The sequence below is a fragment of the Neltuma alba genome, unplaced genomic scaffold (assembly GCF_004799145.2).
Source record: "Neltuma alba isolate B1F8T4 unplaced genomic scaffold, ASM479914v2 tig00011487_pilon, whole genome shotgun sequence".
NCBI classification, from domain to species: Eukaryota; Viridiplantae; Streptophyta; class Magnoliopsida; order Fabales; family Fabaceae; genus Neltuma; species Neltuma alba.
Genome location: NW_021636156.1, coordinates 1 through 27,037, shown reverse-complemented (window position 1 = coordinate 27,037; position 27,037 = coordinate 1). Strand labels below are relative to the sequence as shown.

Here is a 27,037-nt window from a genome sequence, read left to right as displayed (position 1 = left end):
TTCCAATTCTCTTAAAGAATATTGAAGGTTCCAATTTTATGGATAAAAAAGGGTCTACGTAGAGAGCTACCCATTCAAATCCAATACTACTTAAATACCATCCTTTTTTTTGTTGGAATACCACATCATTGTATGCTATATGTTTAATAAGCTTATGGGAGTATATTTCTACTTGTAATTACAATAAATTGTAGTGATAGTATTCTCTTTGTCTTATTTATAAAACATTTAACATATTTTACTAGCATCAAGAAAAATCTTAAATTTTATTAATTCATCTTTTATCATGAAATCTGAGCTTAATTTGATTTTGATTTATAAAATTTGAAGCTAGTGGGTTTACAAGACTGAAAAAATTGTCCGGACCCAAAATATATTCTGGTGCATTGTAAATGGTAAGGAGAGTTTGAGGAGAATAGATGGGAGGGAGGGGAGGTGTGAGAGTGTGATCCACGTAATGGAGAGGTTGAAAAGGAGAGGGATTTTGACTTTGAATGGGAAGGTTAAGAATGTTGTTAGAAATTAGTCCAAATGCTCTCAATTTCAGAGAGCGACTGTGTTATGTCATGTTTGGCAATCACTTGGTAGTGTCTCTCCATCGATGCAATGACTTGGACCCCATTCATCTTTTTGGGGTTTGAGGGCCATTATCAGTATTTGTAGTGAATCAGTCAAAATCAAAACGACAACTACTGAAAGCTGCCCTTCATTAAATATGTCATGGCCGTGCCTTGCGGTTGGACCACTTCTGAATTCCCACAACCACAGAGCTACTCATTACCATGCACAGAGAATCTTGTTCTTTCTATGTTCGTTTTTTCCGTTGGAAATTGTCGAGAATCAACTCTATTCCATTTCATCTTCTTTGTGCTCACGAATCTTGGTCAAACTTTAATTCCCGCCCTTTTTATTTTTTTTCACTGTTTCATTCTTTTCATTATCTCCTTTCTGCTCCCTGTCTCCTCCTCCTTATTTAAACTCCTCGAACTTGTGAGTAAAACACATTGATTAGAATGGATTTTTGAAGCCTTTTTCTGGTTGAAGTCGTCAAAGCAAATGAATCGCGTGGTATAATTGAAAATGCATGACGATATTGAAATAGACTGTTCTTACCAACTTGTATTAATGATGATAATATTCAAATACAGAAAAGGATCGCAAGAATCTCAAGTTCAATTTTTATAATTAGGCATGGATAAGCTCAGATTTAGATTTCTAAAGCCAAAAAGAAAAAAGAAAAAGAGAAGTTGAAAGGCCACTCACAAAGTAGGATACATGCATCACTGTCATTGTCTATCTTTTGCTGATGTTTTAAAATGAAAATGACAAAAGCAGACGAGAAGAAGAACAAGGCCTGGCTTGTGAAATAACGTGGACTCAGATTTTAAGGATAACAAAAATTAGTATGGATGGGTCCAGATGTGGAATGCGAAAGTAATCTTTCTTATACCGATCAAGTGATATTTAACTATTGAAAGTATATATTCATCCAGTCTCAAATATAAGACTCATTTTGTAATATAAACTACACTACAAAATAGGTCTTACATTTCGATATGAAGAGTATATATTTTTAGTAGAACTGAATTATATATAAAATTATTATCACTGCAAGCCTGTTAACAAAAATTTACAAAGGCTATGAGCTTATTTGGAATAGTTTATAAGTAGCTTTTTAATTATAATTTACAGAATACGAGGTAAGTATGTGAGAGGAATTCTATCTTTACTTACTTAAAACGTGCTTATTAAATCATTTTAAACGTCATTGGCTGTGACTTAAGCTGTAATCTCACGTTTATTGTTCCAGAATTTAAAAAAAAAAAAACAAAAGGGAGCAAGTTCAGTCCAAAAGAAAATGGGAGCAACTACTTCGCACGCCTTCTTACAAGGTTAAGTGGCCTTTGGATTTGGGTTATTCTGAGTAATAACTCGGGCTAAGCCTTATCCAGCATAGCCCATGACACTATGACCCAGCATGTGGGCCCCAGAAGGGAAACGGCTTATGTACAATCTCCATTGATTTGTCAGATTTAATTACTTTTTAATAGATGTTCTTGAATGCTTAAAGGGATGTTACATTTTTGGTCAAAATAACGGTGTTAGGCTGTTAGGTTTGTTTTAAAATTTAGTTGTTGCCCTCACGAGAAAACTCGCCTTTGGAAACATCGACCATGGTTGACACTAATATTATTCTAAGCTTGTGCATGATTTTATATTATTAGGTCTAGGAAATTATCATGAATTTCCAAAGATGCCTACAAATGAATTCTTCCAAATGAGGGTCATTTTATTATTTGCTACAGATATTTGCGGGGTTTTTTTTTGGGTCCCGTTTCAGCACTCATCATACCAATCATACAAATTATGTATATTGCTTTTGCCAACATTTTTCTGATGGACTACCTCTGGTTTTAATTATAAAAGTTAGTTAATTAATTTGAAGAGATTAAAGAAAGAAGTTAAGTTAGTTATTTGTAATAAATATGTATTGTTTTTCCTAAAATATCTTTACTAATCAAGTATATTGATTAGAACTATCACTATTAGAAGGACCACTCTTGAAAAAAATGTATAAATATAAGAGACAGAGTGAATTAGAGTCTTATATTTAGGGTTAAAATAAAAATCAAATAAAATTTTATATTAAAGACCGGAGGTAGTATATCAAACTTTGCTTTTTCTACACATATCTTTTCCCACTTCCTTTTTTCATTTCATTTAAATGAGACTTTCGACCCACCAAACACGGGAAAAAAAAAATGATGTTTGCCAGATGAAGATGCAAGGTGCAGCCAAAGCATTTGAGTGCCGACTAGCATTAAAGTTTTTGAATGTGTCTCCCAACCAATTTATAATTTATAGAACAAACCAGAATCACATGTTCTTCTTTCTTTCATTGACTGCTTCTCTTTTTCGTCTCTTTATTTCTCTTTTGACCCTCTCTAAGTCTTTTAGAATTAGCTCCATTGTGATTTTGAAATATTCAAATTGTAAGTGTCGAAGATCAAACAAACAAAAGAAGCTACGAAAGAAAATTAAAAAAAGAGTCAAATATTGCTGCTCCTCTTTTTTTTTGGATTGGCGAGACATTATATCCAGAGAGATAAGGGATTCAGCAGTAACTTTACATACGTGACATCCAAATCGAATATATTCCTCCGGTCCTTAATATAAGACCCATTTAACTAATTTGATTACATTAAGGAAGTTAGGTAAATTAGTTAATTAAGTAACACATTTTTCCTAAAACACCATAATCATTTTTATTAATACTCCATCTCCCTCTTCTACTTAATTATGGTTGAGGGAATATCTATAGGGATAATTTAGAAAAATTGATAAATATGATAAATGGGTCTTATATTTAGGACCAAAACCAATTCAAGAATTGAGTCTTATATTAAGAACCGGAGGAGTATAATGTTTTCACGAAACATATACTAAGAACTAAGTTATACTAAATCTTTATATTGATATTGTTATATTAATTAATACTACTTCTTATCCTTAACATGTCTAATATGCATAGATTAAAAAAATTAGTTAATTTGACTATTTGTAATAAATATGTGTCGTTTTCTTTAAAATATCTTTGCTAACCATCTGTATTAGTTAGAAGTTCAGAACTACGATTTAATAAAACCTTTCATATATGTAATTATAACAATAAATATCTTGAAAAAGATGAATAAATATAAAAAAATAAAATGACTTAAAATCTTATATTTATAATCAAATTAAATATTAATATAACTCTTATATTAAGAATAAAAAATAATATTATTGACTATTTTTAATATTTTATTTCATATATGTCAAAAGTTTACATCTCCTGCAACTAACCGTGTATTATTCCCCGCGTCCGGTTCTTTGTTCAAGCACTGACTGATTGGTGGGCCCCATGAGGGTATCGATTTTGATCAATTTAGTTGACCCAATCCAACGGTGAATGCGGCCCCTAAGTCCAACTGTGCGCAGAGACAACGTGGGAACTTGTCACGCATTTCCCGCCTTCTTTAACGTTCAGTTCCTTTGACCCTTTGTACATTAATTGTAACGCCTCATTCATGTTGTACAACATTGCCACATTAATCACTAATTACGAATTTTGAATCGCCTTCTTCCTCTGTATGCCGTTGACGATCTATCACATAATTATATAATCTATCAATAATTATCACGTCCGGCGTTAGAAAAACTTGTATCTATCTATCTCATCGCATAAATTTAAGAGAGAAATTGCTCTTTCTGGTTCTTCGTTTGCTGACAAACTCTCGTCTGAATCTCTTCTTTCTAATCCTTGTCCCTCGGGACATTCCATTGCGGATCTCACATTTGGGCAAGCCTCTCGTATTTCGTGTTTCTTGGATCTTTCAAAGTCGATGCACGCTCCAGTTTTCTCAAATCTCTCTGTCTTCTGTACATTAGCAGTAGTATTGAGATAGATGAGAAATGTTGACTGAATTTTCAGGAAATGAATTCGAATTGCACAAGAGTCCTTGAAGGCTTGAACTTTGGCTATGATCGGAATCAATAGTTCACTTCAGATTTCGAGATTAACAAATATATTGCGAGTTAGGTTTTCGTCTATTAAACAGAGGTCGAATCGGAGTGAGAAACCGATCTTGATCTTTCTGAAGACTGTCATTGAAGGAGTTAACATGAGCAGCAAGAAAGCAGTGAATTTGGACGACGAGCAGATAGCCGAGTTACGCGAGATTTTCCGTTCATTCGATCGGAACAACGATGGTGGCCTCACTCAATTGGAGCTCAGCTCGCTGCTCCGTTCGCTTGGCCTTAAACCAAGCCCCGAACAGCTGGAGGGATTCATGCAGAAGGCAGATACAAACAACAACGGCCTTGTGGAGTTCTCGGAGTTCGTGGCGCTGGTGGCGCCAGATCTTCTGCCGGCGAAGTCACCGTACACGGAAGAACAGCTGAAGCAGCTGTTCAGCATGTTTGATAGGGACGGAAATGGGTTCATCACGGCGGCGGAGTTGGCTCACTCTATGGCGAAGCTAGGGCATGCTCTCACAGCAGAAGAGTTGACAGGGATGATCAAGGAGGCTGATTCTGATGGAGATGGAAGGATCAGTTTTCAAGAGTTCTCACAGGCCATCAGTTCAGCTGCTTTTGATAATTCCTGGGCTTGACGAATTCATCTTCTTAATGGTATTGGCTCTTCCCTTTACTTCTCACAAATGGATCATGCCACAGGACACAGATTTCCGGACTTCATGTGTGATTCAACTCAAATTGCCATGCTGTTGTGAAGTTGAGAATCTTTTTCTTTTGGGTTTCATTTCATCAGATATGGTGAATATAGTTGGCTACGTAGAATGTTAAACATTCAAATAACTAGCAATTCATATCCATACATGCTCATAAAATCAAGGAAGCAGATCTTAATATCAAGGCCCATCATATTTGGATCTAGCATTACATGTATTATTTGGTATAGAACTCTGCTCTTATTGATAATGTGAGTCTGTTTCCTTGCAGAATCGGCAACCAAACTCAGAGCAAAATGAAGGCAATACAGTTTGATCAAAGAGGGATCCGGACATGTTGCGAGACGAGTGATTTTTGAACTTTTCATATAGATACGGAGGTGCTAATGAGGATGGCCTCTGGGATTGAATTGGAAAGTTTTCTATGTTATTTGGCTCTGAAAACATCAACTTTCACGATTCTGTTGGCATTTGATTTTCAAAATTTGATCGCATGGTGAGCGACAGATTCATGTACATTGATGGTTGTCAAAAGAATAGAAAGCGGCTACCTTTCACATTTGTTCCATCGAGTTACAACTTAAAATCATTCAGATGATTTTTTGCTTTGGTGCGCGCGCACACATTTAAAGAAAATCTGAAACGAATTTTCACACACACCAAAAAAAAAAAACACGATCATGGTGAAACGACTAGCAATTACTTTTTAAGTCTGCCACTGCACATAGTAAACTAATTACTAACGTATTTTCATCAAAAATAATTTTAATGTATATGATTGAATAACAGTAATTTAAAAAAGTCAACAGATATTTGTTATAAATAATTAATATAATTTTTTCAAATTAGTTATCCAGAGATATATTGTAAATTAGCTTCTTCTTTTTTTCGCAATCACTTTCTTCCTGTCCAAAATACGTGAAGAAAATAATGAGTAATGAACATTTCGGTTTTTGTTCTTTCAAGTCTAAACAGGGGAAGTGTTTTATAGGTTCGCTTCAAACGCTCTATTGTATTGTGCGAGCACTCTTTGCGCGCATGGAAGCTGTAACAACTAGACAACCAGTGAGCTAACAGAACGTAGTTACATGTAGATATATCAGGCGCAGAGAAGACCCAAGTTAGAATGATTGATTTCTCTCTTTGGAGTTTTAGGCTCATGAGCTTCATTCCATCTGGTCTGGGTTTGATAGAGCAATTCTGAATTCAACTTACTAATCATATCGCTAATCTTGTTCAACTCAATGTGGGTTTGCTTAAGTTTCAACAGACCACCTGGTAATATTTGTGCGACATTAGAAGAAGACAAAAGGGGCTTAGCTCTTCCCAGGATTTGTGGATGTAGGGGCTCAAGGGACCCAGTTTTCCTTTTGTCCAAAAAAAGGGGCTCACCAAAATAAAGAGCAAATAAAGATAAACACCTTGGTCAAAGTACCCGGAGCTAAAACCAAGGAGACCAGGTCATGTCTTTGCTCCAAAATTTGAAAACACTTTCCAGTTTCCAATCAAAATATTACATAGGGAGAAAGAAACCCCCCAAAAATGCAAGAGCGATTGCGAAAAAAATGATAATGAAGATTAAGCTTTCTTCTTTTTGGATTTAAGCATCACATATCCTATGAATATGCTTATGAAGCACAGAAGCGCCACACCAGCAGTCACAGGTATTAGGATAGCATACTCCTGGGGCAGGAAATACTTGTGGATGAAGTGATTGCTATCTACAAATGGCTGAAAACCGAAAGAACGATAGTTAATGAAGGTGAAGTCAGCATAATTTTTTTGAAGATTACTTGTCAAGGTACCTACCAGGATAATGACCCAGAAAGTATAATAAGTGAATATAGTTATGCTGATAAAGGATAATACAAAGCCAACTGCTCTATCAGCTAATTCCATGATGACGGCCTATGTTCTGACTTCCTGTTAACACCATAAGACACAAATGATCCCTTCAATTGCAATAGCAAAACAGTAATAATTATCGCAAATCAAACAATGCCAGCCCTCTCACAAAAAATTGCTAATACCTAATACAAACAAAATAATTGGATTACAACCACTGGCCGTTTGGCCGAGTAGCATGTGTGTGTGTGGAGTGTGTGCGTTGTGGGTTTGATCCTGCCTCCTTGTAACCAAAAAAAAAAAAAAGTTGGATTACAACCAGTTGCATGAAACTATAACCTTGGAAATGCATGTTCAGTTGTTTTCACAAACTTGAAATGAAGGTCTATTTAGAGCAATGAAACTTGGATAAGAGTAATAATTTTCAAATATTTCAATTCTAGCATAACTGGTCCCTGCAGCCTTGTATATTCAAATCAGTCATTGTTACTCGAGTCGACCAGATACTGGGAAGACACTTTCTGATCACACAATAAACATTAATGTGCACGGTCCAGGCTTCAAACCCCAAGTATAACTCTACTACTAACGTTAAAAAAAGCCAATGATAGAGTCTACCATAAACCTCCATTTACGTATATGGATGAATATTTTGTTTTTGGAGGTTTAAAGCAACCAATTGCAATTTCACCGAGAAAAGGAAACCAATTATACTAGACATACTCAACAGTGACTACTTTAGGGTGTGATAGTGATGATGGCAAAGGGTAAAAATCTGATCCCCCCAAAGTGAGCAGAAACACTCATTTCACAAGCAATTACAGCGTATGGTAATGTCAAATATTATCAAGAAGCATTATCAGTTACGGGCAGCAGTTAAATTTCAAAAGAAGGACGTCCCTATAAGAAAGAAAATTAAGCACAGATTCGGATTCAAGGAAGAAGAGATTCCAGATTCCATCCATTAAAATTTCAGAATTAAGCATACGGCAATGCAACAAAGGATCTGGTGAACGATGGCAGTGCACCTAGGGTCGAGATTGAACAAGTAGTTCTCCAATCAATTTATATAATTTGGGGGGGGGGGGGTTCTCAGTAATTTGCATCACCTCCTCCAATCGATCAGAGAGTATTTCCTGGTCGTGAGATTCATAGAATAACCCTAATAAATTTGTAGAATCAGATAGCAATTTCTCTAGTTCCCTGATATAACAATTGAATCTGAAGTTACAATGGCTCTCCTGAATTCTAAACGGGACCTTGATTGTGAGAAAGTAATTACGCGATGAGATCCTTTCAATGGCGAGGGAGAGAGAGGTGCTTACCTAGATGAAAAAGGCGGCGATGACGGTTCACCTGTTAATACCAGGCGTCGCCTTTGATCGTGGGAAAACAGAATCCAGCAATCGCAGGAAGAAAAGCGCACAGAAGAAATCGGAATTACGTGAGCACATGTTTCGAATGCAAGGTCAAGCGCAGTGGCCAACAAAAACCCCGTCCAAAAACCCCCAGTTTTATTTTAACCTACTCAAATTGCTAAAAAAAACTCAAGAATTTAAAAATTGAACTACTAATAACTTCTTAATAAATTAAAAATCTATAAATACATATTACATTTGAATATATGCAATAAAATAATACTATCTCCGTCCTATTTATAAATCTTATTTATAATATATAAACGAGGATTTTATAAATAGAATCAAGGTAATAAAAGTATTTTTTTTTAGATATTATAACACTGATCTTGAATATAGACTACAACGATGACATGTGGTTAACATGTAATTTTCCCTTAACAAACTATCAAATATTTGATACTATGGAGTAATTTAAAATTGAAGAAGAATTGGATTACCAATTGAGGGGAAGATCTTCAAAGTTTTTTTCTCTTTCTTTTGTCTTTTTTTAAAATAATTTAACTCAAACTGAACACTTTGCTCAACCACCATCTCTAACCAAGTGGTGGAGATTGATAAAGGAAGGTAAGTTTTTTCCCCCCTGCTGTTTTCTTGTTTTGTAATTGTTGGCATCCAGATTTTATTATAAAAAAATAAAAAAAGACTGGAGACTTTGCTAACGAAAACTCACCATCCTTCTGCGCTGGAGTTTTCCATCTCTTTCTGTCAACGATGTCCCAAATTCAAGCAGGACCATCCCTTAACCCCTAGGAAGCAAAACAAGAGATCTTGCAAGAGACGAGGCTAAACACGACCTAAAAAGATCCTCTCAATTAAATTTTAACCAAATCCAACACACACAAACATAGTATATACAGAAACATGAGACTCCCTTTTAAGAAGTTGAGGTTTTAAAGGCATTCATTTTTAGTGAGACGTATTCATCAATCCACTTTGGCTGATTCATATGCCAATACTGGACCCTTCATATTTCCACCTACCTACGCATCACAAATTTAGAAATTGGATGTACATTCACATCTTATACCACTTGTTGGTAGGCAATATGAACCATATAACATCATTACATCCACCAACCACCCATATTTTCTTTTCGGTGAAGTTGTCTGTATTTCATATTTCACTTTAAAGACAGGCAGCAATACACCGTACAAACATTGTTCATCTCAGCCATATTATTATTGTTACTATTTCTGCATGCTCTTTCTCTTATAGGCGACAATGTTAGCACCTCAAGAGTGAAAAGAAATGATTTTGCAAATTCGCAAAATCGTAAAAGAAGGAATCATAATCAACCAGACAAACAACAAGGAAAAGTTCCAAAAGGAAACAAAGAAGTAAACATAGGATACCGATGACAGAGAGAGAAGATAAATGTGAAATGTGGCAGCAAAAATGAAACAATAGTAAGGATCACAAATTGGATTTGATTCCCTCCCTTCCACAAAACCACAGCAATAACATATTACAATTCAACCAACGGGGATTGAGTCTAGTAAAAAAAGTTAGTCTTTTATAACATGACGAATTAATGTTTAAATTTTTTCTTAGAAAAGTGTTTACATTTAGTGTCCGACAGTACCTTAAATAAAATTGTCTTCAATAAAAAGATATCTATGCTTTAGCAAAAAAAAAATAAAATCAAATGGTCCTATTGGGCCGAACCAGGATCCCAACTTATACTGGGCTTCCTCCAAGCATTTCTTGTTCCATAGCCAGTCCTGGACAACAAAGAAGACGAAGCCGAAAGAGGGAGAAAAAGGAAAAGACGCGGCCGTTCTTTTGTTTTGTTTTGGTTTTTTTTTTTTTTGGGTAACTTTCTTTTGCCATCTTTTGCAATTTTGTTTCTATATGCCAAAAGAAAGGTTAATGACTTTGACCAAAAAAAGAAAGGTTAATGACGATTAGAAAAGTCACACAGCACTAAAACGAAAAAAATTAACAAACAAGTAAACGGGCTAGCTTAAAATGAAACGAGAAAATTAAATAATATCTCATGAATTCTATTAGAATTATATAAATCTTTTATTATTTTTTAAACATATATAAATATCTCATTATAATATAAATAAAGGGCTGTATGAATGAAAATAAAACTATAGTTTTAAAAGTGATTTTATTAAATATGTGAAGGATTTTATCTGGATTTTTTAAAAATATTTTCAAAAAACATTTATAGGATATCCAAACACTCCCAAAATCTAAATTGTTTTAGTAAAACACACAGAAGAAGAAGATCAAATGCAATCTCTTTATTGTGAAAATGCTTGTGTATATTTAAAAAAGGTTATACAGTTTCAATAAATTTAAAAGTAAATTTATATAACTTATGGTTTTAAAAATATTTAAAATTCCGAAATAAAAAAAAAAAATACATATAATTTCTTTAAAATTTATTTTTTTAATAATTTATTCAAATAAAAAAGTCCAAACGAATAAAGTAAAAAAAGGCATAAAAGAAGGATAAAAGACGAAAAGCAATAGAATGAAGGATAAACAAACATTGGATTCCAATGAGATTTAAAAAAGTGAATGTGTGAATTGTGACGTGGCACCAAAAAAACTATAAGGATTTTTCTTTTTCTCTTCCGGACACAACGTATAGTTGTAAATAAATAAATAAATAAATAATGTTATTAAACAAATCACAAGTTGACTCTATCACTGATTCACTGGCACTCGGCTCGCAGTTTCTCTCCTTCTTCCCCATTCCTCAGCCGCTCTATGCGTGTCGGCGACCATGCAGAGGCAATCTCTCGGCTCACCTTCCTCCAAGCTCCACCTCCATGGAAGCCCTAAGGAGGCCCCACTCTCACCACAAGAACCCAAGCGCCGCCTTGAAGTCGACGACGACAACAACAAGACTCATCGCTTGTCAATATCGCCGTCTCCCGCACCGAACAAGTTCATCCACCTCATTCCCATTCTCACGCTCCTCTGCTTCTTCATCCTCTACCTCTTTTCTCACAGTCCTTCTCAATCAGGTACTCATTCTACTTTAACACTGCGCCTTATCATCATCAATCTTCCATTCCTTCGTCACTATTTCATTTCCTCGCCTTCTTGTTTCAGACTTGGCTCAGTTCAACGGATTCAAGCGCTCCTCCAGTCATTTCGGTATGATGCATTTGTAGAAACCGGAGACGGTTTTTTTTTTGGAATTTATCTAGCCATGGTAATTTTTTGGACTGATTTCGTTCTTGTTTGTTGTCTTTAGATTCGGCGGTGGAGATGAACGACATTCAGAAGTACATAAAGGTGGAAAGAGGCGATGTTTTAGCGATTCGAAGCCTGCGTAATTTGCGAGAGATCGGGAAACAGTCTCAGAAATCCCGGCCTCACAGGAAATTCGCTGATTTCTAATCTTGATTTCTCGCTGCCTTTCATTCAATATTCTTATTCGTGTATATCCGAATTGCTTGCGGAAAATTTTTTTTTTTTGCCGCTTTCATTTTTGTACAGGCATTTCGAGTTCGGAATTGATTTCCACTGAATAATCATAATAGCACAATAATTCCCATAAATCTTTGTCTCCTGTTGGAGCTGCTCGGCCAAACAACTGGAACGGCGAGTGTAGGATAAAAAATGTGAGTTCCGGCGACGGCGTAAGATAGAAGAGGACAGGGTGTGGTGCGCCGAATGTTGGAATACAGCTGGACTTTGGGACCGTTAACTCGTCTCGGTTTGCGGTTGAAATGCCAGCTGTAAATGGTGGTGCTCATAGGAATAGTACACCTCATTTACCCTGCAATTGATTTTCTCAGTTGGCCTCAAAAAAAATAAAAAAAGGAATGCCATTTTTCTTGATGGAGTATTGAATGTTATTTTGTGGAGAGCAAAAGTAGTAATGGGTGAGTATTTGGGAGAGGGGAGAGGATTTTCATTAATTTTGCTAATAATTATTTAATGCATCTATTTATTTACATGACATTTTTCTTTTTAGCATTCACACAAAATTTCGTCCATAATGACGAGCGCCTCTTGATTCCAGTATGCATCTATTCTTGGTTTAAAATATCTTTTGGTCTTTATTCCTTTGCTGAGATTCACGGGGAGGGCTAAATTAAGAGCGGTTTACACGTGTTGCACAATAGTGTCGGTGGGGGGTGATCAAGTTCTAGATCTCTAAGAGGACCATATGATTGAGTTTGTGTTTGGGCTGATTGGGTGAACGTTGTGGTAGCACTAAGAAATCGATTATCATCTTCGTCAACATCAAAGGATCAACATCAAACAGTATGCTACCTCAGGGTCTTATTATTCGTCCAGCTATAAATTACATTATAAAATATGTTTTATATTTAAAATTAAAAAAAAAAAGATTTTGTATGACTTTTTATTTAGTTCTAAATATAAGATCTTAATTCACTTTATTTTTCATATTTATTTTTTTCAAGACAGTATTTTTAATAATGATAGCTTTAACCAATAAACCTGATTAGTAAGGATATTATAAAAAAAGTAATAACTATTTATTATAAATAACCAATCTAATTTTTTTTTAATTTACCCAAATTAATTAATTAGTTATTGTATTTAACACTCAAAGTGGTAGTTGATTTACGCGAGAGAGGGATCAATACTAATGAAAGAACTAATCTATTTAAATCCCAAGTTGTGCTACTTTATTGAGTAGTGAACATTGTTCTTGCATTTAGTCCTAAATGATGAACATGGGGCCAGTGCCCTGTGGATTGATGTTCAGGAATACGTGGCAGGTGGGGAGGCATTATTGTGATGGTTTAGGTGGTGGCGGGGAGAGGATGATCCAAAATGACGATAAAAACGGGGGTCCCACACAAACGACACAAAATGGAAGGTGATTTGTAGTGTCGTTTATCAGTGTTGGTGACGCCGCACCAACATGTCGTTTCACAGTTGATGCTGGCTTAAATGCCGCCCACCCTGACGCGATGCTGACATTAAAACATTACCCTCCTCTCCACGAACGCCAGGATATCTTCCTCTCCTCCATCACTTTATTAACCCAACAACTTATTTAAAATTTATATTTTCAATACGGATAATGTTTCAAATTATAAATTTAGTCCCTAAAATTTTTGTCAATTAAGTGCCTAAAATTTCATCAACAATTTTATATTTCTATTTGATCTACTGGACCAGTATTTTTTTTTTTGGCTGTCTGTGAGTTAGCAATTAGACTATCTGGGTGTTGAAGATTACGTGTCTTTAAAATATAAGAACCAATTGTGTGTGATTATGAAGTATTAAAAGGACATGCTATTAATGTTAATCTAGGTCACGGGGTTATGTTAAAAAACATGAGGGATGAAGTACATGGATATATATCATTTTCATAAGAGATGGAAGCTATTATGGGAAGTTAAAAGAACACTGTGAGAGTAGCGACCAATGAGCTTGTAAAAGCAACCTAATAGAATATCTGTTCATAATGCACACGTCAAAATCAAGAAAATACACGTGGCAACGCGTGATGGAATTGTAAAGTCGACACTTTATTAAAATTCGTTTAACTTTTTTTTTGTCGGTATTATTATTATTCATTAAAATAACAATTTTGTTGCCGGAGTGGGTTAGGGCGCTATTCCTTCATAGCAAAATTTAACTTACTTAGCCACTACGTATCCAATTCTTTACTACTAATAAATAAAAAAAATCAGATGAAGTATCTTCCTAATAAAGGTTATTCAATTAGTAATAATTCGAACACGTCAGAGTAGGCAGGGGAAAAGGAAAAACAAAACGAATAAAACAAAATTTTATGTGGTGAGATGGAGGCATTGTATGGAACTGAAAATTTCCGAAATGCCTAAAGTCCAATGATGAAGCTTCCTTTAATGAAAGTAACTCTGTTTTGAAACGTTACGCATAATTTATGACGAAGACATATGGATAATTAATAAACAATCCAATGGGTGGTGATTAAAGCGTAAAACAGGCGGTCCCCACACAATTGAAAAAGACCGCCGTGGTCCCACCATCACGGGTGGCACTTTTCGGCCACGACAATTAAGCTCGTGAATGTGAACTCCTCCCTCACATGTGATCAAAATTCAAAGGCATATGGCCATCTAGCACATAGAATAAAGTAAAATTATTCAATTAATACCGAACATGTATTTTTTTTTTGGCCATATACTTTTTTTGACCTGGTTTTTTTTTGCCATAAACCAAACATATGTTCTTTCCAAAAAAACAAAGGTACCAAAAACATATTTAAAGTTTGTTTGTTACTTGCAGTAAAATGAAAAGCAGTAGTTTATAGTACTTTCTATCGTATAAATTTAAAATTCTAAAAGATGGGCCTGAGATTCATTTCATGCCTTGTTGGGCCAGTTGAGTTGGGAAAATTTAGCTCAAATAAAACGAAATTATTTTAGCTTAGACCCTTTAACCTATATGTTAAGTGGTCTAAACCATTTAACCCATAACTCGGCCTATGTAAATTTTTTTCAAACGATTTATAAACTACCTAAACACACCCTGAATTAAGAATCAGAGAGTTGGATGATTTTACATTAGATGGTATTTGAACACAATAACGTGTCTGTTTTACCTCTTGTTGTAGATGATAAAGATGATAAGGGCAAATCAAGAATTGATCTCGTGTCAAATTCAAAGCAAGATCTGAATGTTATGAAATGCTTTGATCTAGATGTCATTTGGGCGTTGCGCCGCTCTTTTAATCCTTGCTGAAATTCCAACCATCACCATTGCTAAAACCACCCCGGCGGCACACACCTCATTCGACCCTCGGAGTGAGGTGTAAGGTGGTGGTTATTCCATTGCTTCCTCCTGCAGAACTTGAGCTCCACTAAATTCATGTAGCAGTTAAGCTCAGTACTTATATGTGCGCCTTTGCAGAAGGCATCCTCGAATTTAGAGTTTCAGTTCTTGTAGTAACATCTGGGCATTACCAGGGTTTGTATTTTATAAACAAATGGGGGAAGCAGGAAAACTGCAAAGGCAGATCATTATCATCCAGTTTATCTTTGTTACATGAAAGAGAATTAAGCAATTGCAGACAAGTTCAATAAACTGGAGAACCTGTTTCAAATTCAATCTCAAGCATAAGAAAGAAAGAAAACACATATTGGTCAAAAGATACCTTATAGAAACAATTCGCAGAATGTATATACAAGATGCGAATTAAAGGATCAAGCCCTGAGCAGGAGGCGGCTTTGAAGAGTGATGCTGCTCACTTGCTGCTGCTTTGGGAGACTCTGATAGAACCTGTGCATATTGATCCTCCACTTTTCGATGTTCTTCCTGTTCTGCATTCTCCACTTTTTCTTTTGTCTTTTGTCCCACATCTCCGGCTGCCTTAGCAACCTTGTTAAATGCACCTGTTACCCAGGAAGCCCCGGTAAGCACGTATCTGTTCTGCATTATAGCAGAACCAGCTGTACTGACTTTCTGTTCTGCAGCAGCAAATGCTGATTTGGTTTTCTCTGAAACCTGATACTTTTGATCCACTTCTCGAACTCTATCACTCACAACTGAAGCACCAACACTTATTTTCTCAGTAAGTCCAATTTTCTGGTCAAAAGATGCGACTTTAGCAGAAGCTGTGGATGACAACTGGTGCTTCTCATCAAACGTCCTTGCTTTGTTGACAGCATCTTTTCCTAAGATGAAGCCCTTGGCTAGCATGCCTGAGACCACATCCTCTGCCCTCCGTAAAGCAGATTCACCACCAACAGGAGGTTTTGTGTCTGTTGCCTGCAAAAGATTAGACAGTTCTTAGTCTGAGCAGTGTAGTTAGTTTAGTGTAGAGGTCCTCTGTAAGGCTTACAGATGACGCAAGGGCAGCAGGTGGAAGCTTGTAATCTGGATCCATAGTTACTGTAACTGATAGATCAACTATTGTTGCTCCCTGACATGGATGAAACTCTGTCAAACGTGGTTATACATTGTAATTTACATAAATCAATACACTAAAAGGAATAATTAGTAGAGGTTGTGAAAATTGTCATAATATTTGAAAGTATCCAATAGCTCAGATGAGGATATGCTAGCAGGTTAGACTCTACAAGCTCGTAAGTTGTTTTGCGGTACAAACTCATCATCCGATATTGAATAATTATGTTATGTAACCCACAGTCCGATAGGAGGAGGATAAGAATCTAGAGCAGAGAGGGAAATTTTCCAGCATCCAGCCTCACAGGAATCAATAAAATATGTCCAGTAACTATAAGATCATAAAACCTTTAGTTCCAGACTTCAGAGAGGATGGTGCTAGTTCGTCTTCTGAAGCTCCAACTACAAATTATTTCATCTTCCAAGGAAAAGGACAAATGGGACTTTTATATTAACAGTTCTGTTCGATAAGAAAGAGATTTTCCTTGATTAAAACCTTTAATAGCGACATTGAAAACTTGAGGATAATTATTATTTCAACAACTTTATATGAGGATCAGATCATCGGCATCAGCAGTAATACCATGACTTCTCTTATAACGTAGTTAGAGCTGAAAATAAACAGCACAGCATGTCCATTTTTTGTGATTGCTTAAAATAATGACTGATGCTGGCTCCAAACCTTAAAAATAATCAATGTTCAAATTGGATACAGGTGCTTCTAAAAAGTACAAAACTTTCAAGGGATCAGCTAAAATGTAAATTGAATAATTACATGGCGATTTAAGATTCTCCACCATGTACATCACAATGCATATAATAAGCAACTTTTGACAATATTCATATTAACATGGGACTATGATTAAGGTTTGCATGGAAGACCCTTGAGAAAAAGAAACTTTTGAAAGCCATTATAGAGTTTCTCAGTTCTAACCATGTGCGAGTATTTAAAGATCTATATATTCCTTGTATTTCAATGATAAAACGTGTCTCAATTACTCTGGAAAAAAAACTCCCTATGTCAACTCAAAGTAACACCTTTTGGGTATTGACAAATAATCATCTACTGTAAAATACAACAAAATAATACATATTAAATGATGATCAACAAGTTACCGATAGTAGCACTGCAGTCTCAGCTCCTTGCAAATCCTTGAAGGTGACGTAGGCAACTTGAGACCGTTCATCATGACTGCATCAACACAGAAGCTTATCATTTGAATAAAAAGAAATTAGGATTGAAAATACACTGAAGGAATAATTCATGAGGTATAACACTAAACACACCAACTGACCTCTGCATTTCAACATATTCAATGTCACCAGAAAATGAGAAGAACTCTTTTATGTCTCGCTCTGTTGCTCCCAAGGAAACATTACTCACTTTAACAGTTGTTAGCTGAAAAGAATAAAACACTTATATAGTAAAATCTTGTGGAAAATCCACCTCTGTATATGCTATAGCATTTTGAAATCCCACACTTAAGGGCAGCAACAACAACAGCAACAACAAGCCTTGTCCCACTAGGTGGGGTAGGCTACATGAATCACACGACGCTATTGTGCTCTATTAACATTTTGAAGATAAACAAAATTACTCATCTATACTTTGTTACTTCTTTGAAGAGCACTCCCCAGATGGTGTCTCCCATTAGTTTCTCGGAAAAAGAAACACATATGAATATTAGTATGTTATAAGTGCTTTCAAGTTGTCAACTCATTCTTACCACTTGTAAATAGTTTTTATAACTGCTACTTCTAATCATTATCTTTCTGTGGTTTGCTACATAAACATCTACACGAGAGAGGCTGTGACATATGGGAGGTTAAAAACCCAATAAAATATGTTAATCATTTAAAATGTGGTTTATTAACCAAACCAGCAGATTAAATTAGTGTGATTGTATCACATTATTCTAAGTTAATCCTTAAAATGATTCAAATACACAAAGGAGGAAAAAAACCTTAACCCACAAACTTGATGTTAGGATCAACACTTCAAACATACGCTAATCAGAAACAACTGTTGTTTATCCACATCACATGGTCATATTTCAATTAGACAGACTATAGAGAAATGCATACTTGTTGTAAAGCTTCAATTTTGACTCAGAATATACACCTGAGTCAATGTTTTAAAAGATAAGTAAGAGTTTAATTCTTCACCCACCAATTACCACATAATATTATCCGATTAATGAAATATGACACCGACAATTCAATTACTCTACAATCAGGCACTTGGAAAAACGAGTTTATCTAACATTACTAGTTGTTCAACATTTAATCCTTATGTATTATTTCCGGCTAATATTGTTCCTGTCCTTGAATAATATATATACATATGTAAGTATATGCATAAAGTTTGCATTGTGATCTTCATGATGTTTTAATTTTTAGGTAATCCTTTGAACAAATTTTGTAGGAATTGATAGGATTGTGTATAATCCACTTGTACTTCCACTAATTTTTCAACCTTTCAATCCTGTTTGGAGACGGAAACATAAACATCAATATTGTCATCAAAGCACCAAATACATAGATCTCCAGATTTCATTGTGTTGTAAGTGTTTAACACATCAGATTGTAGCAGGTATTATAAGCAACATTCATGTCTGCACAGGCACCACAAGGACACCAGCAGTTCTTGGGATTTGCCCATAACATCTCAATCAGTCAATAGCATCGCTAAAAGGTAATCCAACCAAAGTCTAAAATTTTCAATGTTCAACGGGAAGAATAAAATGGAGTCAGAAAACAGAACTTAGGCTAGGCCCTTAGATGGCAGCTCCATCTGTTACATGCTAAGGACTATATGTACCGGGCTTTTACTCTGAACCAAATGTCAAGGGAATTCATTCTTCTATCCTACAATTCTTTTCCTTTGACAATATCTACAGTGTGAAAGAGGACGATTAAAATTATTGGTAGGGTAGATAATGTTTAGCTTTGTCAAACCAGTCTGCAATGGTGTGAGGAGACAAGAAATCAGCTTCGTTTTAGGGTTGAGATCAGGATCAAATACCAACAATGATACAGTTTACAGATTAAGTGAATTATAACCGAAACGAAATAAACCTGGGAAGCATTTCAAAGATTTAAGCAAGTAAATGACGTTAAGAAAGATAATAACGTGTCATAGTTTCCCGAAAGAGATCCTTTTTGCAATTCTGAGAAATGTGAACCACTGATGGAAGAAATGGACATTTCATAGACAGGCTTCGCGGAAATTGAAGGTATGCTGATCATTATTTCCAAGTCAAAATCAGAACAGTTTCCAAATCATAAGAACAGACATTGTAGGCCGACATTTCATACAGCTGACATTCCAACAAGCTCAAAACCTTTCCAATCCACAAAAAGATCAAACTTGTAAAAATGTGACATATGCCGAATAACAAGATCTTCGAACATGCGAAACATACCACACTACGTACAATGACGACAAGTACTCACCGGCATCGTGAGAGGATTGCAATGAAAGATCTCGGGCGAGCAAGAAGAGCCGCAAATATTAGCTGGCAAGTCGGAACTATGTCTGTAGCAGAGAGTCTAGGGAGAAGCGAGGTCAGCAAAGGAGGAGAAGAAGAAAACGAAAATGGCATCAAGAGGAGGGAGCGCTTTAGATTTCTATTAGACGGGCAGAGTTTGGAACACGTGCCAGGGTCAGATTCGCACGTGGGAGTACCGTGAAATTCAATCCCAACGAGTTTTCCGACATGGGGACGGCCTATTGTAATTATAATACGATATAATTGTACTACCGACGCGTTAAGATTTATCAAAACAATGAATTATTATCACTCATATATCAGTCTAGTTCTCATACTGGAAGTGATAAATAATATTATTTCGGGTACTTAATACTATTATAAAAATTAGTTTGACTTTTAATTTAATTTTAAATATAAGATTATAATTCATTTTGTTTATCCTATTTATTTATTTTTTAAAAATAGTTCTTATAATAGTTGCATATATTAAATGTTTCATTAAATGATACTTGATTAGTATTGGTATGTTAAGGAAGATAACACCTATTTATTATAAATAACTAATTTAACTAATTATCTAATATACTTAAATTAGTTAATTAATTCTTATACTACGTCTGATCATAATTATAAAATCTCATTTACAGTTCACAAATAAGATCTTATAATTAAGATTGGAGGTAGTAATAAGAATTAGACGTAGTATATGAAAAAATATTAGTGTTGTGTTGAATTGGCATTAACAATTTCGCAATTTAGTTTATTCATTTAATTAATTGATTGATAAGACCGCTTCGTTACTAAGAAATAAACTCCCATGAATCTTAAACGCTGAAGCGTCGTCTATTGAGTTGATCTGAATTCCATGGACCTTTCGACATTTTTGAGCTTTTAAGAATATTTTTATGTATTAGATATAGATTTAGATGAAGGTAAGCAATGAGATTAAGGCTCCGTTTGGGTGACACCCCAAACCATGGTTTGGGGACCCAAACCATGATTTGGGTGATAAGTCACCCAAACACCCACGGGTTTTGGGCAAACCGTGGTTTTGGAAAAAGCAGAAATTTTTTGCTTTTGGAGAAAAAGGGGAGAGTGTGAGAGCTTATAGGATATGAATCTTGTTATTTTTTTTATAAACATATTTTTTATAAACATATTTAATCTTATATTTTAAAAATATATATACATATTAATTATTATTAATATATTATCTTATGTATTATTAATTATGTTAATAAAAAATATATTATTAACAATTTTATTCCTTCAAATTAAAATATATCATAAAATCTATTTTTTCTGTAATTATCATATTAACTTATGTCTTTTTTTTAGTAATTTGTATATATAAAAAGTGCTTCTGATAACAACTATCCAAACACTCTCACTTCTCAAAATCACTTTTTCATAACATTTATTTTTCTCAGAATCTATTCTTTCCAGAATCTATTCTCCAGAATCACTTTTTCAAAACACGGTTTGGTTTCATCCAAACACACCCTAAGTAAAAGTGATATAGAAAACTTGTTTGGCAAGATACTGTTTCGTAATGGGATTGGGAAGGGACATGAGTGGCATTTTAAAAAGTCAATGTGATATTGAAGTAATTGTATCAGGCAAGCTCTGGATTGCATGTGTAACTGATAAAGGAGAAAAAAAGGGGGGGGGGGTGACGCCACTAAAATATCATTTGCATATGTTGAAGAGACCCAAAAGACATTACATCAATGGCTCTGCGACGCATGAACACACGTTTTTGGAGTTGGGAGTGGATATCACGATCACGATATGATGAAGCCTGTTGGCGTTTTAACGAATTTATGTTGATGAGAAGCTTCGTGGGAGGCAGGCAAGGAAGATCCAACCTTTTTTTTTGGGGGGGGGGGGTAAGTAGAGAAGTAGAGGCCAAAATCAACCACCAGCTATCCAGCACCATTTGTAGGCAAGCAGCAGCCACCTTATTTTCATACAATATACTGCTTTTGCTATCAAGAGAATCTTTCCAAAATAAGTAGTTTTCACCATAAGATTGGGTTTAGTAGAAGATATTATTTTTTTTATAATATGTTGAATCAATGTTTAAAACCCTTTAAAAAAATGTCTGCATTTAGTGTTGGACTACTTTTTTTTAATACTAAATTTAAAGAGAGCTAAAGACCAAAATCAAGAAACTAACACGGGGGGAATTTCAATTCCAAATGCTCATCAAAAGTCAAGGTTTGCAAGTGAGGCAGGCCAGACTAAAAAGTGAAGAGTTGAAAAAAACCTTTACTAGCAAGAGCATCTACAAGTTGAGGAACATCTTGAATCGTGAGATCCCATGACAGTGTCATTAACTTCTGAATTTGTAGGAAAAGAAGGCTAGCTGCAGGAAAATTATCTCCAGTTTGAAGCTCATGTTCAAGGCATGGGATTCAAGGGTGACTTTCTTGAATCCCAGATCCCTTGAGAATAGCCCATTGCTCAACTTCAAAGGCAGTGCAAATACCAAGCCTATCAATCCAAGAACCTGGATGATCTCTGAAAACACCCCACAGCTGGACCTATTAGTAGAACTAGAGATACCTTCATCAACATTTAATTTGACCCAGCTCAAGGGTGGTGGTTGCCAAACTTGTCTCGGGAACAAGAAGAAAGAACACCACATTAACAAAACTGAAGGGAATTGAAAGGCGACGCGCAGCGAAAACGACATAAAATTTTAAACTTCCATTCCCTTCCCGGATCTACCGATCGCGTTTAAGTCAGGTAGTAAGAAGCATTACCTTTAGGCGTTCGATTCCCTGGTGACTTGATGATTCGGCCGTTCAGGATGCTTCTGGTGCCTCCTTTGTCGTTCGAAGTCGACAACTCCGGTCGGCTTCCTCTACCGGTATCCACACGAGTAGCCCTCAACCTCGAACGGCGTGCTAGTGCCTATGTCCGTTCTAGGGTTTTAGGAATCCGTCCTCTCTCCTCTCTTGGGCCGTCTCTTAGGTGTTGGTTCTCTCTCTTAGTTAAACCCTAGCTCCTCATACCAATATATAGGATGCTATATAGGTTTAATTAATAATATTTAATTTCGAAATTAACTCTAAATTAATTCCGAAATTAATACAATATCAAAATATTGCCTAATCAGATAAGAGAACAATTAAATAAATATGGTTTAAATTAAATCCGTCTCACAGATTTAATTCTCCTATTTATTTAATAAAGAGATGACGGAATTAATTTGTATATATTTAATTTATCCTTATAAATTAAATCTAACAATTAATATCTTTTATATTTATATATATTATACGAATTTATATATATATATATATATATACACACGTCCACCCTATATTATTCATTGAATCTGGACATATCTTAGATTCAATGAATCTGGACATCATAACTCGTGTCGGGCTATTTTGTGTGCGACCCTGTAGGCCCATATGAAGTTGGCAGTGGGCCATTAACTATGATGACCCACAAGTCGTAAGCGGTCTCTAGCAAGACATCACGACTACCCAAATCATATGAGGATCATTGAACGATGCAATCTTTCATACAACCATATCACGTCCCTTTTGCTCACGACATTTTGGTCATGGATGAGGCATGGAGAATGTCATCCTCCTATTCATGACCGTTACTTTCTCGATCCCTGAGTAGTCTGAGTATAGAAATGGAACTACCTTTCCATTATAGTATGGCCATACATTTCTCAGACTCACTCATCGAGGGGCCCAGTAATGTCTCTCTACGAATGTGAGGGACAAATTCCATCTTGACCATTCACATTCCTACGCATAAAAAACCACTAAGCCTGAACATAGTCTTTATGATCACTCGGTTCAAAAGTGACTTTTGACTAGGTCAAAGCTAAGCGTTTCTCATGTATGAATCCATGACGATCTCAGGTCAAAGGGCACAGTGACATGGTTTGCATATGAGAGAAGCTTATGACTTAACCCATGCAGCTCTCTCATAGCGGGTCGGTCCAACACCTTGTACTCTTACATGTGCCTATGACTTTAATTTATATCTCTATATATCTTTAAAGTCATACTGGTCTTATTTCATCTTTGCTCCCACATAGATGACCGACCAGGGACATTTAGGATAAACTATAAGTTATCCAAGGATAGTCATCACAGTAAACATGCAAACAATATGATAACTTAATTAATAAATTCATAAATTAACAATGTTCAAAACAGAATGATTGGCCCCTAGGGCACAATTTCCAACATACTTCTCCAGTTTTGGGAAATAATGGCAGCAAGATCTAATGATCTAAACAATGTCAGGCTACTTCTAATCCACATGCCATCATCCCCTCTTGAAACCCTGCCACATCAGGAGAAGAAGCCAATCTGACGAATTTCAGCGCCTCGCCCTCCTATATGTCCTTCTCAATTCCCAAATCTCCAAACATATATGTTGGCTTTGGCAATTAGCTTGGGCTCGCCAGGCATCACAAACCTCCCAGAAAAGAGCTTAATCAGGCCAATTCCAAGCCACCAGCAGCACACTCAAAAAAAATGCAATTCGAGAAGAGAGAAGTTTTTTTTTTGAAGCGGGCATGATGACATGACTTGAGAGAAAACTACAAGTTCTATATTTCTTGCTGAGGGCACAGCGCATGTGATGTCCTGCAGTACCAACCAAAGTTAGAAGACTAAAGCCCCTCAATATTCAACTTCACTTTCGATGTCATTGCTTGATTTTTTGGTTGCCAATGCTCTTTTTTTTGTTTTTTTGGGGTCTATTCCCATTGTGAATGCTGATTCGTATGAATGAATTAGACGTATTTAAATTAGGTGATGTTTGGATTCAGAAGCGATTTTATAATATACAAAGAAATATATTATAAAAAATTTATTTTGATTTACGAAAAAGTGATTTTATTTTTTGCTAAATATTGTATCTTTTATTAGAGGTTAATTCTATTCGAGGTATTGTCAAGTATAAATGTGGGCACCTCTCTCAGTAAGAATTCGAATTTTGATTCGTTACGTTATGAGAGACTAGTCCTTTCCGTTAAACTCAAACGAAAAAGTGAATTTTAAAAACGTACTTCTCATCACTTCTAAACACCGTATTGATGATTTATTTCATATATCACGTAAAATTTAAAATATTCCGCGTGGTTCATAAATAAATAGCGCATCTATATTATTTTATGGGGTATCATTTTATTCTACACGACAAGCGGCACTTAATTGCCAATTAACCAAAAAACTGATCGTTAATGACCATCAAACGTCCCCTTCACGGCCAAAAAAATATAAAAAAAAAATCAATGCCCCCAACCGATCCTTTATCTCTGCCATGTCCGCATCAATGCGTCGTTGCGCTTTCTCCACTCTCAGGAGTCAGGGCCCGTCGATTGGGGGTATCTGTGCTGTTATAGCCCTAAGTCACCTTGCTCTCGTTGTTTTTTTTTTTTTTTTTGCCAATTGCTCTCGTGTTAGCCCTTTTTCTTTCTCAAGAAAATTCAATTCTTGGTTTTCTCGAGAAAGTTAGGGTCATAACAATCATATAATGAGCTTTCAGGATATCGAAGCTGGCCGGCCATTCGCTCCCGGCGGCGAAACCTCGGCATCCCAGCCAAGATCCTACACAGGCCGTGGCTTCCGGTATCTTTCAGATCAACACCGCTGTGTCCACGTTTCAGAGGCTCGTCAATACCCTTGGAACCCCGAAAGACACGCTAGAGCTACGCGATAAATTGTGCGTGTGCACAGCTTATGATTCCTCAATTTATGATTTTTTTGGGCATTTGCGTTATTCATTGTACCACTTAATGTTATTTGCGATAGTTTGGTTGAAACGAGTGGCAATTTTAGTTGCACTGATTGCATTTTGTGTTACTTCCTTCTACTGAGAACAATGGATGAGTTAACTTACACTTCTCTAAGAGCAGTCTGAGTTATAAATAACTTGTCAGTTAGGAATTCCTTGAAAATCATTTTTAAATTTCGGGAGGAGGTAGTGTATGAACGTGAGGATGCTAATAGATTTCTCGCTAACATTGTGGATTTGTCATTTTCATTAGTGGTTGAGGACCTGGGAGGCTGCTAATGGCTTGTAATTAATTGGACCCTCGACAATAAAACAATTGAAGGAGGAGAGATAGTTCTTTGGGCACCATAGTATTGCAGTTTTATACTTCTTTTTAAAGGGGTTTATGCTCTATGCATGTTTATTACTTCACTCCCCCCCCCCCCTCCCCAAAAAAAAAAAAAAAAAACACTCTTCTAACTCTAATGACTTATGGCCTTTCTTTCATAAAAATCAAGCTGTTTGCACATGATTAAGTTGAATACAGCTTTCATCAGTCAAGTCATAACCTAGGCTTGGTTTAGATTTTTGAGAGCAGCTTAATATCCATTTTTTCACTTGTTGACTGTTTGTAACCTGCAGGCACAAGACAGGACTACATTATTGGGCAATTGGTGAAGGGTACATCTGCCCAAACTCAAGCAAGGCTAGTGAAATAGATCACCATGTCGAAGTCACTGTAAGTTTGAATCTTTATTATGGTACTGTATGCATATCCAAGGGAACTGTTTGATGGTCTGTAATAGTTATAATGAGGATCATATCCTTGTTATGATGAATTTTGGAAGTGCCTGGAAACTAGTTATAATAACTAATTCTTGCTACTTTGTAGTTGATGGCCTTCTATGTCTTTCTCATTGTTGCAGCCAAGTAAGAAGATAGCAGACGCTAAAATTGCAAAAGATTTCAGGGGAGTTTTAAAAGAATTTCAGAAGGCGCAGCAACTTGCGGCCTCAAGGGAAACAGCCTACACTCCTTTTGTTTCACAAGCAAGTCTCTTCTTCCAGGTGACTGATTAACCGTGATGATTGAAGTTGTAACAGTTTAAAATGGAAAAGACTATGCCCTCTTCGTTTTCTTGTATTTTCTTCTTTTGCAATTTGCATGTGTCATGCAATTTTATTAAGTGAACTGATCTGTATTGCAACAATAATTTTCCTTAAAAAGGCTACTTTCAGTGTTACTTTGTCTGCACTTGTTTTTGGGTCAAATATTCTCATCTAGTGATTGTTAGTGCACTGGTATTTCTCATGAAATATTTTACTTATATGCACATATTGCTCATGATACTGGCCATTGCTTTTTGGTTTGCAGTTTGCAGCCAGTGAGGCGGATGTTAGTTACTGATAAGACTTCAGAACAGCGTGCTCTCCTTGTGGAA

At 35.8% G+C, this 27,037-nt stretch overlaps 4 protein-coding genes and 1 pseudogene across 8 annotated transcripts; 3 read left to right on the top strand and 2 right to left on the bottom strand.

Moving 5' to 3' along the window:
• Positions 1 to 4,147: 4,147 nt before the first annotated feature.
• Positions 4,148 to 5,804, top strand: LOC114714164 (probable calcium-binding protein CML17). Of its 3 annotated transcripts, none has more exons than XM_028898873.1 (3): positions 4,148 to 4,353; positions 4,475 to 5,175; positions 5,506 to 5,804. In XM_028898873.1, exon 2 carries the CDS (start codon positions 4,524 to 4,526, stop codon positions 5,154 to 5,156), a length of 633 nt encoding a protein of 210 aa, XP_028754706.1. In that variant the 5' UTR covers positions 4,148 to 4,353; positions 4,475 to 4,523; the 3' UTR covers positions 5,157 to 5,175; positions 5,506 to 5,804. The 3 variants fall into 3 exon arrangements, with proteins under 3 accessions (XP_028754706.1, XP_028754705.1, XP_028754704.1); XM_028898872.1 differs by having other exon boundaries at positions 4,148 to 4,397; XM_028898871.1 differs by having other exon boundaries at positions 4,148 to 5,175.
• A 762-nt stretch (positions 5,805 to 6,566) lies between these two features.
• On the bottom strand, positions 6,567 to 8,544 carry LOC114714120 (dolichol-phosphate mannose synthase subunit 2). 2 transcript variants are annotated; one of them, XM_028898814.1, is made up of 3 exons: positions 8,405 to 8,544; positions 7,044 to 7,157; positions 6,567 to 6,965 (listed from the first exon to the last, which is right to left on the bottom strand). In XM_028898814.1, the coding sequence occupies exons 2-3, from the start codon at positions 7,131 to 7,133 to the stop codon at positions 6,813 to 6,815; spliced, it is 243 nt and encodes an 80-aa protein (XP_028754647.1). In that variant the 5' UTR covers positions 7,134 to 7,157; positions 8,405 to 8,544; the 3' UTR covers positions 6,567 to 6,812. The 2 variants fall into 2 exon arrangements, with proteins under 2 accessions (XP_028754647.1, XP_028754648.1); XM_028898815.1 differs by lacking the exon at positions 8,405 to 8,544 and adding an exon at positions 8,192 to 8,369 and having other exon boundaries at positions 7,044 to 7,159.
• Positions 8,545 to 11,159: 2,615 nt separating this feature from the next.
• LOC114714119 (uncharacterized) lies at positions 11,160 to 12,423 on the top strand. The gene is made up of 3 exons (XM_028898813.1): positions 11,160 to 11,484; positions 11,573 to 11,617; positions 11,718 to 12,423. The coding sequence occupies exons 1-3, from the start codon at positions 11,241 to 11,243 to the stop codon at positions 11,861 to 11,863; spliced, it is 435 nt and encodes a 144-aa protein (XP_028754646.1). The 5' UTR covers positions 11,160 to 11,240; the 3' UTR covers positions 11,864 to 12,423.
• A 3,006-nt stretch (positions 12,424 to 15,429) lies between these two features.
• On the bottom strand, positions 15,430 to 19,930 carry LOC114714129 (binding partner of ACD11 1). 2 transcript variants are annotated; one of them, XM_028898829.1, is made up of 5 exons: positions 19,799 to 19,930; positions 17,638 to 17,741; positions 17,459 to 17,534; positions 16,278 to 16,358; positions 15,430 to 16,204 (listed from the first exon to the last, which is right to left on the bottom strand). In XM_028898829.1, exons 1-5 carry the CDS (start codon positions 19,802 to 19,804, stop codon positions 15,632 to 15,634), a joined length of 840 nt encoding a protein of 279 aa, XP_028754662.1. In that variant the 5' UTR covers positions 19,805 to 19,930; the 3' UTR covers positions 15,430 to 15,631. The 2 variants fall into 2 exon arrangements, with proteins under 2 accessions (XP_028754662.1, XP_028754661.1); XM_028898828.1 differs by lacking the exon at positions 19,799 to 19,930 and adding an exon at positions 18,307 to 18,510.
• A 5,356-nt stretch (positions 19,931 to 25,286) lies between these two features.
• Positions 25,287 to 27,031, top strand: LOC114714126 (syntaxin-22-like; annotated as a pseudogene).
• Positions 27,032 to 27,037: the final 6 nt, after the last annotated feature.

Excerpts from the sequence above, each read along its gene's own strand:
- LOC114714164 (XM_028898873.1), top strand. The coding sequence starts at position 4,524 with ATGATCGGAATCAATAGTTCACTTCAGATTTCGAGATTAACAAATATA.
- LOC114714120 (XM_028898814.1), bottom strand. The coding sequence starts at position 7,133 with ATGGAATTAGCTGATAGAGCAGTTGGCTTTGTATTATCCTTTATCAGC. Across the intron at positions 6,966-7,043 it reads CTTTCTGGGTCATTATCCTG|CCATTTGTAGATAGCAATCA; the intron begins GTAGGTACCTTG and ends TTCGGTTTTCAG.
- LOC114714119 (XM_028898813.1), top strand. The coding sequence starts at position 11,241 with ATGCAGAGGCAATCTCTCGGCTCACCTTCCTCCAAGCTCCACCTCCAT. Across the intron at positions 11,485-11,572 it reads TCACAGTCCTTCTCAATCAG|ACTTGGCTCAGTTCAACGGA; the intron begins GTACTCATTCTA and ends TTCTTGTTTCAG. Across the intron at positions 11,618-11,717 it reads GCGCTCCTCCAGTCATTTCG|ATTCGGCGGTGGAGATGAAC; the intron begins GTATGATGCATT and ends TGTTGTCTTTAG.
- LOC114714129 (XM_028898828.1), bottom strand. The coding sequence starts at position 18,348 with ATGTTTGAAGTGTTGATCCTAACATCAAGTTTGTGGGTTAAG. Across the intron at positions 17,742-18,306 it reads CATCAAGTTTGTGGGTTAAG|CTAACAACTGTTAAAGTGAG; the intron begins GTTTTTTTCCTC and ends TATTCTTTTCAG. Across the intron at positions 16,359-17,458 it reads AGACTGCAGTGCTACTATCG|GGAGCAACAATAGTTGATCT; the intron begins GTAACTTGTTGA and ends CATCCATGTCAG.